Here is a 14,720-nt window from a genome sequence, read left to right on the forward strand (position 1 = left end):
CTTCTTGATGAGCTGTTTCACTTGTTAACAAATTTACCGAATTTCCATTACTACCGATTACTATACTGTCCCATTTCTACTGTACACTCTTTAACCCTTATCCTCAAGTGGCCTCTTGGCCTTGAAAAGTGGTGATGCCTATGTAAAAAAAAAAAAGTTAGGGACCATGCTATACTGTCGTCTGACATCTTTGAATCATTAAAAGTCGTTGACACTTGTGAGTTTGCATCCTTTAAATTCATTGAAAAATTGTTTTTTTTATTCAAAGGAAAAAAGGTATTAATAATAAAGACCACCTGCCGAAAGTATTTTTTGGGGCAATATATATTCAAGTGAAGATAACCCTTCTGTGTCTCGGTAATAAGTTAGGAAAGAGTGTTAACATCTTACTTTGTGGCTATCTGGAAGCTCTCCATTCCAGTCGAAATTAATACACCCAGTAGTTTGATTGGTTATTGTGTGACTAATATTGTTAGAGCCACTCTCATGAGGAAAGGAATGCTATTGTCTATGACTGCCACACTGCTACTTCCATATACCAGAACTGATGTAGCAATAGTTTCCTGGAAATTCTGTTTCATTTTATTATAAAGATTTGGCTTCCAGATTGTGTTCTACTTTTTCCGTCTCACTCAAGCTTTGCTGATTTTGCACATTGTGGAATTATTTACTACCAAGATGAGTATCAATATTTTAAGATATGTCCATTTAGGAAAGAGATATTTCCATGTTGCTTTTACTTGTGATAAAAAACCCAATGCAAATTGAATTTCCTTAAGACCGTGCAGTAGTGTTTCGGTTGTCTAATTTTACCATAAGACATTGCAAAAGCATCAGCATAGTCTGCATTAATGCTTCAGCAGAATATCGCCTACTTCTTGCAATTACTAATGTCAAGCCATTTTCTTTCAATTTGTCAGCCGACATACAGAAGATGTAGTCAAGAAAGATTATGAACAAATAAGGAGCTATGATACCTCATTGAAAAACACAAGCAATTACCTCAAAGAATTCAGTGTTATCATATCATAGACTAGGTTCGGTTGTACAAGATCTTTATTGCATTAACAGTTTCAGTTGGAATATGTCAGAAGACTTTCCTTCATTTTACTTCTATAAATCAAGCAAAAATCACAAAATCAAAAGTACTATCACATTATCAATTCCTTGCACTCTGCAACATGGTTGTCTTCAAATCAAATGTTAACAAATATCATAAACAATTCTCATAAGTAATCAAATATCATTCATTCCATTTATCATTTTCAATCCTCTCATAATATTCTTTATCATTCAACTGACAATCTTCATTTGTGATTCTAATTAAAGTCATTAGCGATTGATGACAACTAATGGCTGTTGAAATGATATCATGGCAAATAATGAACGGGTTAGGATTAGGGTTAGGGTTAATATTTGATTTTGAGGATATCTTTGTTGACACTGAATCTAAAGACGACCATGCAGAAGTAATTTCATGACTATGTGCTTCCCACATAAGAATGTGTTGGAAAGAAACTCTGTTCATGGAATCTACATTTTGTGTTTGACATATAGGAAAAAGGAATGTTATTTGTAGTAAACGAGTTCTTGCTATGAATGTCTTACAATGATGAACTAGAGATTGGTGCTCAGTCGAGCCCATTCTTGGAGTAAATGTTTTTTTTTTTAGATATTTTTTCTCCAATATGATGCGATTAAATTGCAAATGAAATCATATAAAATTATTTTATCTAAAATATTTTTTAATGGACTAAAGAAAAAATTTCTAGAAAAAAATCCCAGATAAATGATTAAATAAAATATATTTCTTTGAAATTGTCAAAAATCAATTTCTATTTTAGAAAATGATAAAAAAAAACCTGTTGGTATTGCATACATTTAATTATCATAATTTTATAATATTGTTCTTATATTATCATTAATTTCAGTTTCATTTATTTTTCACGTTTACCTGCATAAATTTCTCTTTATAAATTAAGTTAAATTTTTTCACAAATTAAGTTAATTTTGATCTATTCCCAATTATTTTTATATTGCATTTTATTTTTTTAAATTCGCTCGGAATAAATCGTTACAATTATTGCACGTCGCGCCATCCGTAGTGGTCATCGATAATTGTTTGCCCATGTGGAAATGTTCCTTGCAACAGTAGACTATGGCGTAGTGAATGACGACTTCAACATGTCGGTAGATATGACAATGGATGAGAATGAGAAAAAGGTCGTCAATGAGTTTTGTCATTTACTGGAAAAATCTAAACAGCTTTTTAACGGGTTAAGGTAAGATTGATGTCTACAATTTCATCGGTAGTCATTGATAATTGCTACTTTTTTTTTCATGACGGAGTACATCATTTTTGCAGTCGGGCAGGACTGCCAAACGCTCGTTATTCATTTCTCTCAGCATCCTCATCTATTTCCCCTCAACAAATCCGCATTTTTCACACAAATCGTGTTCCCCTTCGTTTTGTTTCTTTCCATATTTAAATCATAAAACACGAATTTATTATCACTATTGTTAATATCACTGATTAACATTTTTTTAACTCGTGTTTCATGATAAATTCTCTCGCCTCGTTTAGGATGTTTCGTTCGATATTAAAGCCCCCCCCCCCTTTCTAGCTTAAATTCAAATTGAAAAGGAATGAATGAATTACAGTGTTTTATTTTGATAAGAGAAAAAACTGTTGCTTTTAGGGTTTTCAATTTAATTACTAAACTGATAGTTGTTCATTAGAATAATGAAGATTCCTTTTCACAATCTATCATATCCCCAAAATAATAAAATACGAAAAAAGGTTCCTTTTTTTCATTTTGTAAATGAAAGTAAAAAAAGTTTTTTTTGGTTATTTGATAATTTACATGCGATTTATAAATTCATTTCGTATTTATTTTAACTCTGTTACGGCCATAATTTAAATTTAAAAATGTATTTATTTAAAAACAAAATTCTAACCTTTTTTTCTAACGATAAAAAATAAACGTTGACAAAAATAGTTTTTATTAGTATAATTTTTGCATATATTTATGCAAAAATGATACGAATAAATATTATCAAATAGTTGAAGAAAAAAATGATTAAAATTATGAGAAAAATCGACCAATTTTGTGTCATAATTTGGCATAATTTTCTTTCGTGAACCATCGGAAGCAATTTTTTCTAATGCACGAAGTACCTTAGCGATGCTGCTGTTTTTACTACTTGTTTTGTAGTAGTATTTTTATTTCGTCTATTGGAATATTGAAACCATTTTTTAGTACTCTGATTCTCTCATTACATCTTCTCTTCAGTTTGAAGTGAGCAGATATTTTCTTAGTGAATTGTAGAAACGAACGTATTTGCTTATATTTCTCTCCTGTTGCTACTTTTACAAACAAACAACATAGACTTGAGTGTACTGTACATCATATGATCTCTTTCTATTCTTCGTTCATCCATTCTCTTGTCTCTCTATCCCATTCATTCAACTACGACAACGACTACGACCACCATCACTATTACTACTACTACTACTATTGTGTAGCAACATTGAAGTACACACACACACACACACACTCTCTCTCTCTCGCTCTCTCTCTCTCTCTCTCTCTCAAGCACCAATTACAGAAACCGATTGACCTATTTTTCATAGTACGGGTGGACAGTTGGTCTATAAAATATAGGTTTTGTTTGGCTTATATTTTGGTTGATATTTTTTCACAACGTTTCGACCGATGTAATTTCCAACTTTAGGTGCATATGTTTTTGAACTTTGGAATCTTCATGTTGAACTTTAAAACCTATACGTAATTTCGAACTAAAACATATTTAATTCACGGAGGTAGATTGTTCTCATTCTGTCTATCACAACCGTATTAAGTAATTCATTAAGTCATTCTTAATTGTTGTTGGCTGTATTGAACCCTAACCCTTCCAGAAGACGTCACTCAAAAATAAAGATATAAAGATTCTCGAGTTTGAAAAAGGGGTTGTGGTCAAAATCGCCCGAAACATTGTCAAAACAAGGAATTGGAATAATACGAATGCTAGTTTAAAAGTTTATCAACCCCCCCCCCCAGTCGAAACGGTTTTGTTTAACAGCGAAAAAAAGAGAATAAGTATTGAATTGCTAGTATTTACAATATCAAATATATATTTTTTTTCTGATTTGTGTTTCTTTCGTAAATTACTGAATTTTATCAATTTATTATAAATACGTCATTTAATCGAATAAAAACGCATGAACTTTGTTTGAAAAAGAAAACAATTTAAAAAGAAAACATTTAAAAAAAGAAAACACAATTAACATAAAAAACTATGAACAATCGAATAATAATTATTCAAAAAAGGTCAATAAAAAATAGATTTATTTTAATCGAATTGGTTTTTGCACCAATCGCTTGTTTTTCTGCGTAAACGAATAATTACTATATGTTCGTTGTTTTAGATAACATTTTTCAAAAAGAAACTTCTGTTATTTCTACATTTAAATGGACAAGAAAAATAAGATTGTATGGAATTCTATCGACTATTTTGAAATAATTTTAATGAATTGTTATATTTCGTCGTGGAAACGAAAATGGTCGATTATTCTTGTGATTTGCGAACATTTCTTGTGACATAAGTCGAAAGTGAAAGTGAAACTTTTTGTAATTATTTTTTTCTCTCACAAAATAAACGAATGCAATGAAGATCTCATCAAAGTTGAATGAAAACTGTTCATCTTCTCCACCTTGTTTCGCGTCCACTCAAAAAAAAAAAAAAAAAACAACCATCTTCATAAAAATTTCGGAAACATGTCAATAATGATAATGAATGAGACCGTCATAAAAAATCTGGCCTCAGCAATTTTTTCACAAAACACGATGAACAAAAAATCCGGACGATAAAATTGACGAGGAAATAAAATTATAAAGTATAATTTTTGTTTTAGTTAAATATTGAACTGAAAAGAAAATAAATAATTCTTGTTTTTTAATTTTTGTTTTTTAATTTTTAGAATCATAATTGTCTCGAAATAATCATCGCATTTTTTTTGTATCACAGGAGCTTAAGATATATACTATTATTAAAGCAATCTAATCTTAAGATATATACTATTTTAAAAGCAATCTGATCTTACTATTTTTAAAGCACTTTAATCCATGGTCTCTGGAAAAAAAAAAATGACGCACATGGGGAAAGCGAGTTTGAAAATGAATAAACTCTGCAGATTTGATTACATGAGTTTGTAATACATAATGTGTAAGTAAAAATAAAGTGGTCAACTGTAGTTGAGGATGACCCTTTTCTTCTTTAAGACTAAAACTAGACGTAATCTAATTAGGAAAAACAATAATTGGCAACACCCGCATGACTTTTTGCCTTGTATTTTTTTGTTACCAACCACTGATTACTCTCCTTTCACCTTTGGTCTTTTTAGGGCAGCTAATTCACTGATACGCAAATAATTGCATCAAACTACATAATCCTTAAAGATCATCTCACATAAACCCATGCATTCACATCTTCAGGGCTTCTAAGCACAGTTAGCCCTCACTACATGGCTAGACACAGCTAGCTCACATGACACGGCTAGACACAGCTAGCCCTCACTACACAACGATGCCAATTTAAAAAAATAGGAAGTCCGGCTCAAAGTACAACTCAATCCTCTCCATAACTTAACAATGCATGTCTCAAGAGTTTGACCTGAATAGTATCACTCCATTTCAACAACAATTTTCAAAAAGTCTGACTTGAATCATATTTTAATTGCTTCATTTCATGATGATAACACATTTTCATGAAGTCCATTTCCTTCTTAACTATTACAAGGTTCGGTATTCTTGCTTGAATGGGTTTATCTGTCTGTGCGTTCATGCCCCATAGGATTTTGTGATTTCTGTTTTCAAGTACTGCTACCAGTTTGGGCTTGTGCCATTTGTCAAGATGCAGTTGTTTGCAGTGTACTGTTTTCCTCACTTGATTATATCTATTTTTGTATTCTTTTTGGGCTAATTTGCTGCATTCACTTATGTGGTTTATTGTTTTTTCTATTTGTCCACAGAGTCTGCATTTATTGTTTTCTTGTGTCTTGTCGATCTTTACTTTGATATGTCCAAGTGTTTGTATGGGTCTCATCTTTTCTCATTCTTATGAATCATCTGTGTAGCTGTTTTTTTTCCCCATTTTTCTTTTCTTATCCCTTGCCTTTCTGTTCTCTGTCTTGCTCATTTTTGCAATATCTCTTACTGCAGTAATTATCCATTTTGTGTTCTGCATTTTGAGTTTTTCGCATTCTTTTTTGTTGCCATGTACACGGCCTTTTATACAAATCATTCCTCTTCCATGTAGAATTGGTTGGCATCATCTTTTGCATTCTGCATGGTCATAAGTATGGCTGTGGCAACAGAATATTCTTTTCATTCTTTTGACTCTCAAGTATATATATCCAACACGGTAAGACACAGTGAATCAACAGGGAACCACATCAGTCTATATAAAAACATATAAGATATTAACGGATATAAACTCAAAACAATGAAAAGAATATGCTGTTATCACAGCCCTAGTCATAAGTTTCCTGATCTTATGATCAATATGCCTCAGTCCTTCTTTGGTTCAACCAATAAATAGTCCAAAGTATCTTACTAGTGATACTGCCCATGTGTTCATACGTTTTCTTAGGTTCCTATTATATAGGTTTGTTTGTAGGAGTTATCTTGTTCTTAGGTATTCTTTACCAATTTTCTCTTTCATTTCAGTAGATTTGCTAATGTGAGTTTCCAGGATTCCCAAATATTTGTAGGTGTCCCGTCCACCTAGAGTCCTTATCTCTGCTTGGTTGGATAGTTCCATACTTTCCGTTTTCTCCTCCTCATAATTAGTAGTACACAATTTTCCATTTGGATATCTTGACTGAAGATTCTGGTTGTGTTTATTAGCGTCTCTCATTCCCTTCATCCATATAAATTAGATAGTTCATTCTTTCATCTATATTAGCAAATGTATCCGGCTTGGCATTTCTTTAGTATATTGTTAAGGGGGGGGGGGTCATAGCTATGATGAACAGTAATGATGACAGGAAATCTTTGTATTTTTATCTCAGTTTTTTATTTTTTTTACAAAGGCATCACCACATTATCAAGGCCCAGAGGCCACTCAAGGATAAGGGTTAAAGAGTTACATATCATTCTTCAGTTGTCTGTTCTAAGCTCTATGTTCTCATTTTTTTTTTCAATCAAATTGATAATCTTATTTTGTACATCCTCAAGTATTCTATCATACATGCTTGAGGGATCCTGTTCTATGCTGTTTTATAGTCAATCCATGCCATGGCTATATTTTTTTTCTACTTTTCACCTCCTTCAGGATCTTTTGGCCTTTTGTATAGTAGATCATGTCTTCCTCTTTTTCCTTTTCAGTATCCTTTCTGTTCCTCGGGAATTATGAAGGGAATGATGAATTTGTTTTCTCAGTTGTGCTATTAAGATTTTTCACATGGTTGGTAAGCAAATTGTAGGCCGGTAGTTGCTGGGGTGCTTTCCTTTTCTGTGTCTTTTTGTATTATTATTATAATTATTAAAAAGTACTAATCACATATATCTTATTCTTATAAAGTTACTATTTTGCCATCTCATTTATATACGTGTTCAAGGTGTGTACATACATATGTAAATGAGATAGCAATTCTAAAAAACATGTCACTTACTAAATGTTTGACAAAGACATTAAGAAATATTGTTGAGTTATTGAATTGACTCAGTGAGAGAGAGTGAGAGAAATACGTCACTAAGTGAGAAATGTGTGACTTTTTTAGTTGACTGAAAATTATGGGTGATTGATTCACATTTAGTATAATATAATAATTGCATTTATCATCATCGAAACGAGAATTACTAACCTGTCTTCTTTTAATACTAATAATATATTACCAGGAGCACAGATAACAAAATAGAAAAGTCCCCCCCTTGCTCTTTCTTTGTGACAATTGGTATAATAAGAGAAAGAATTCCGACTAACTACTTTTTTTTATCTAGTTTCAGTATTTTTCTGTAACAACTACTGGTGAGACTGAAGCAAAAAAAAATTACTCGCCCCTGACACACACACATACACACACACACACTATGTGTTAATTTGGTCCTGGTAATCATGGGAAAATAAATATTACAATATTTTTTTTTATTACTAGATCAGGGTCATACTGACTCTGATGATGTAATGTTTATAAGTGTATCATGTGTAGTTTTTAACTTTTAGCTAGACACACACACACACACACACACACACACACACACACACACACACACACACACACAATTCCAAATTTCATTTATATAATAGATTATGATTTGTCTCAGCTATGCTGTAAACGATTCCTCCAAATTACAGTTTTGTTTGTTCTTGAAATTGATTGACTACGATTCGAACAGCCCTCTTAGTTTTATTGTTATTAAAAAATCCAGTTTGCTTTCCTGTCTCTCAATAATTTAATTCAATTATTAAAAAGATTATTTTGTTTTCTCTTTTAACTTTTTTGCCTTCGTTTTTTCGTTTTGTTTATTTAGTGTTCCAATATTTTTCCAACATAGAATTTGTCACGTTATTATCTACCTGTTGCTGTTTGGATTCTTGTTTCGGTTCTCAATATAATTCCACAAAATCTCTCTCTCAATGTCTCGTTCCCTTTCTCTTCTCTCCTCACTCTCTTTCTCTTCCCTTCTCTCTTTTTCTCTCATCCTCTCTCTCTCTTCCCTCTTTCTCTTGTCGTGATTAAAAACTCAAGTCACAACATATCTGTCTTCATTCTGACATTCTCAAAGAAATCAACGACATATGCTAGGAGCAAAGTGGAATATCTGTTCTGATAATGCATTTCCTCTTTTCTGTTACCAGGAGAAATCCTTTTAGACTGAGACAGTTTTTATTTTTGTTCCAATCCAAAGTGCTCCTTTTTGAGGAGTTGGATTTCTCTACATTAAAAACTGACCTTGTGTCTAAGTCTTATATGGTGGGGAGGCAAGTAAATAGGAACAACTGTTTACACTAAAATTTCATCACAATTGTATAATGAAATACTCCAAATTTCATCACAATTGTATAATGAAATACTCCAAATTTCATCACAATTGTATAATGAAATACTCCAAATTTCATCACAATTGTATAATGAAATACTCCAAATTTCATCACAATTGTATAATGAAATACTCCAAATTTCATCACAATTGTATAATGAAATACTCCAAATTTCATCACAATTGTATAATGAAATACTCCAAATTTCATCACAATTGTATAATGAAATACTCCAAATTTCATCACAATTGTATAATGAAATATTCCAAATTTCATCACAATTGTATAATGAAATACTCCAAATTTCATCACAATTGTATAATGAAATACTCCAAATTTCATCACAATTGTATAATGAAATACTCCAAATTTCATCACAATTGTATAATGAAATACTCCAAATTTCATCACAATTGTATAATGAAATACTCCAAATTTCATCACAATTGTATAATGAAATACTCCAAATTTCATCACAATTGTATAATGAAATACTCCAAATTTCATCACAATTGTATAATGAAATACTCCAAATTTCATCACAATTGTATAATGAAATACTCCAAATTTCATCACAATTGTATAATGAAATACTCCAAATTTCATCACAATTGTATAATGAAATACTCCAAATTTCATCACAATTGTATAATGAAATACTCCAAATTTCATCACAATTGTATAATGAAATACTCCAAATTTCATCACAATTGTATAATGAAATACTCCAAATTTCATCACAATTGTATAATGAAATACTCCAAATTTCATCACAATTGTATAATGAAATACTCCAAATTTCATCACAATTGTATAATGAAATACTCCAAATTTCATCACAATTGTATAATGAAATACTCCAAATTTCATCACAATTGTATAATGAAATACTCCAAATTTCATCACAATTGTATAATGAAATACTCCAAATTTCATCACAATTGTATAATGAAATACTCCAAATTTCATCACAATTGTATAATGAAATACTCCAAATTTCATCACAATTGTATAATGAAATACTCCAAATTTCATCACAATTGTATAATGAAATACTCCAAATTTCATCACAATTGTATAATGAAATACTCCAAATTTCATCACAATTGTATAATGAAATACTCCAAATTTCATCACAATTGTATAATGAAATACTCCAAATTTCATCACAATTGTATAATGAAATACTCCAAATTTCATCACAATTGTATAATGAAATACTCCAAATTTCATCACAATTGTATAATGAAATACTCCAAATTTCATCACAATTGTATAATGAAATACTCAAAATTTCATCACAATTGTATAATGAAATACTCAAAATTTCATCACAATTGTATAATGAAATACTCAAAATTAGATCTTGATGGCTTTTTTATAATATTGTTGTGTATTTCGTTGCAAAAATATGACATGAGGCAGCAAAAACTTTCAGAAAACCCTAAAACAAAAGGCTTGCCATTATTACTTCTAGTTTTGTTTCAAAAGTTTTTAGATGATCATTTAATTCATTAGACTACTATTCTCATCTTAGTTGTTATTTTCATAACATTTCAGTCAACCATCTTCAGGTGCATCTTTTCAAACTTGGGAATCTTTTATGTTCAAATCAAGAATTTAACTCAACACTTTTATTTAAACCAAAACAAGAATCTCAGTTTGAAGAATTCAAATTTTCTTTTTGTTTAACCCTTTACCCCAGATTTTTTTATGCAATAAATAAATCTTTTAATCATGAAACTCACACATGATGGAAGTTAGTGTGCAACTGACGTACGAACATAAACACACCCTTCATTCACTTGTTGAACCATGCATAAACCTGTGCTTTGAAAACCAGTTGAGCTGACAAGCTATAAGAGACAGAAATATTGTTTTTCTTGAAAGGTGACTTGAAAGTACAATTTGGCTGTAAAGGGCTAAATAATAATAGATATAATTAAACTATTTATGAGTTCCGCAAAAACTGAAGAATCTTAAACACATTCTTTCTTATTTCTTTTTAAGTTTTCGGCCTAACTCACAAAGCAAAATCTTTTAGACAAAATTTGACTTTATTCACTGGGTTATACATTGATCGCAACGGTTCTTTAACAATTAGATACTTCATGATTTGTCTTTGACTTCAAAATACATCTTAATTGTCAATATTACTTCTTCAATAGAGCCCAAATCTCTTTCCTTGAAGCACTCTTTTGAGTTCTCCAAACAACCAATGGTCATTGGTGACTAGATCTTAAGAATAAGGTGACTGCACAAACAATTTGAAGTGCAATTCATGTATTTTTGTCATTGTTACGATCGACTTGTGAAACGGTGCATTGTCTTCATAAAAGATTTCTTCCTTCAAACGCACCAATAATGCAATAAAATATTTGCTAGTGATGGTTTTTCTTTCTCAATATAACTGATGAACAAAATACCTTGTGCTTCTTAATTTTTGAGATGAGGATTAATAATTTGTATTATTTGAACTATGGTTCTCATCTTGTATGTTATTTTCACAACATTTCAGTTGATGTTACCTTTGCCATTTTTCAGGTCTATCTTGTCAAAATCGTCAATTTGCAGTAAGATTAAAAGAACATCAGAAAGCAATAATACATAGAGATGTTAAAAAAGTCAGGTATGGCTGATCACATATGTAGGGAAAAACGAAACCATGTACCCTTATAGGACAAAGTCAAAAAATTATAAACAGAAAAGAATGATGGCGAGTAAGATAACTCAAAGAAGCAGCACATATGCTGTGTAATGATGGCCTACTAAAGCAGGTCTAGTATTGAATCATAATGCAATATGGAAATCATTATTTATAAGTAATAAGGTCATCATCATAATATAAGTAGTGATCTATAGTGATAAATAGCAAGAGTGTACATCTAAAAATAAGGATAGGTTTAAGGCTTCCAAAATTCATACTAGAAATGTCTGCAAAGACCCATGGCATCGGTGAAATTCAGTTCTAACTGATACTTTTCTGGGGTTGAAGATTTAATACTTGGTGCAGACAATATTAAGATATAATTGTGAAGGCCTCTACCTTTTCTTTTTTTTTTTTTGAATATCATCACTTATTAATATTATCACTTATCAATATCATCACTTATCAATATCATCATTTATCAATATCATTTATCAATATTATCACTTATCAATATTATCACTTATCAATATTATCATTTATCAATATTATCACTTATTAATATTATAACTTATTAATATAATCACTTATCAATATCATCACTTATCAATATCATCATTTATCAATATTATCATTTATCAATATTATCATTTATCAATATCATCACTTATCAATATCATCATTTATCAATATTATCACTTATCAATATCATCACTTATCAATATCATCACTTATCAATATCATCATTTATCAATATTATCATTTATCAATATAATCACTTATCAATATCATCACTTATCAATATCATCATTTATCAATATTATCATTTATCAATATTATCATTTATCAATATCATCATTTATCAATATTATCACTTATTAATATTATCACTTATCAATATCATCACTTATCAATATCATCATTTATCAATATTATCGCTTATCAATATCATCACTTATCAATATCATCACTTATCAATATCATCACTTATCAATATCATCACTTATCAATATCATCACTTATCAATATTATCATTTATCAATATCATCATTTATCAATATCATCACTTATCAATATCATCATTTATCAATATCATCACTTATCAATATTATCACTTATCAATATACTCATTTATCAATATTATCACTTATCAATATTATCACTAATCAATATTATCGCTTATCAATATTATCACTTATCAATATTATCACTTATCAATATCATCATTTATCAATATTATCACTTATCAATATTATCACTTATCAATATTATCACTTATCAATATCATCATTTATCAATATTATCACTTATCAATATCATCACTTATCAATATCATCACTTATCAATATTATCACTTATCAATATCATCATTTATCAATATTATCGCTTATCAATATCATCACTTATCAATATCATCATTTATCAATATCATCACTTATCAATATCATCATTTATCAATATCATCATTTATCAATATTATCGCTTATCAATATCATCACTTATCAATATCATCATTTATCAATATTATCACTTATCAATATCATCATTTATCAATATTATCACTCATCAATATCATCATTTATCAATATTATCACTAATCAATATTTTCACTCATCAATATCATCACTTATCAATATTATCACTTATCAATATCATCATTTATCAATATTATCATTTATCAATATCATTTATCAATATCATCATTTATCAATATTGTCACTTATCAATATTGTCACTTATCAATATTATCACTTATCAATATCATCACTTATCAATATTATCATTTATCAATATCATCACTTATCAATATCATCATTTATCAACATTATCACTCATCAATATCATCACTCATCAATATCATCATTTATCAATATCATCATTTATCAATATCATCATTTATCAATATCATCATTTATCAATATTATCATTTATCAATATCATCATTTATCAATATCATCATTTATCAATATCATCATTTATCAATATCATCATTTATCAATATCATCATTTATCAATATTATCACTTATTAATATTATCACTTATCAATATTATCACTTATCAATATCATCATTTATCAATATTATCATTTATCAATATCATCATTTATCAATATTATCATTTATCAATATCATCATTTATCAATATCATCATTTATCAATATCATCATTTATCAATATTATCATTTATCAATATTATCACTTATTAATATTATCACTTATCAATATCATCACTTATCAATATCATCATTTATCAATATTATCGCTTATCAATATCATCACTTATCAATATCATCACTTATCAATATCATCACTTATCAATATCATCACTTATCAATATCATCACTTATCAATATTATCATTTATCAATATCATCATTTATCAATATCATCACTTATCAATATCATCATTTATCAATATCATCACTTATCAATATTATCACTTATCAATATACTCATTTATCAATATTATCACTTATCAATATTATCACTAATCAATATTATTGCTTATCAATATTATCACTTATCAATATTATCACTTATCAATATCATCATTTATCAATATTATCACTTATCAATATTATCACTTATCAATATTATCACTTATCAATATCATCATTTATCAATATTATCACTTATCAATATCATCACTTATCAATATCATCACTTATCAATATTATCACTTATCAATATCATCATTTATCAATATTATCGCTTATCAATATCATCACTTATCAATATCATCATTTATCAATATCATCACTTATCAATATCATCATTTATCAATATCATCATTTATCAATATTATCGCTTATCAATATCATCACTTATCAATATCATCATTTATCAATATTATCACTTATCAATATCATCATTTATCAATATTATCACTCATCAATATCATCATTTATCAATATTATCACTAATCAATATTTTCACTCATCAATATCATCACTTATCAATATTATCACTTATCAATATCATCATTTATCAATATTATCATTTATCAACATTATCACTCATCAATATCA

At 29.0% G+C, this 14,720-nt stretch overlaps 1 protein-coding gene across 6 annotated transcripts in view; it reads left to right on the plus strand.

The window, feature by feature from the left end:
• Nucleotides 1-2,126: 2,126 nt before the first annotated feature.
• The window catches only part of LOC145241494 (protein SCAI-like), a 404,381-nt gene continuing 391,787 nt past the window's right edge, over nucleotides 2,127-14,720 (plus strand). For all 6 annotated transcript variants that reach the window (XM_080104505.1, XM_080104506.1, XM_080104507.1 and 3 more), the window contains exon 1: nucleotides 2,127-2,282. In XM_080104505.1, coding sequence (XP_079960631.1) covers nucleotides 2,137-2,282 — 146 coding nt within the window. In that variant the 5' untranslated portion in view covers nucleotides 2,127-2,136. The remainder of the gene's footprint in view (nucleotides 2,283-14,720) is intronic.

This window comes from Euprymna scolopes, chromosome 20 (genome assembly GCF_053919585.1).
Source record: "Euprymna scolopes isolate OS-2025 chromosome 20, ASM5391958v1, whole genome shotgun sequence".
NCBI lineage: Eukaryota > Metazoa > Mollusca > Cephalopoda > Sepiida > Sepiolidae > Euprymna > Euprymna scolopes.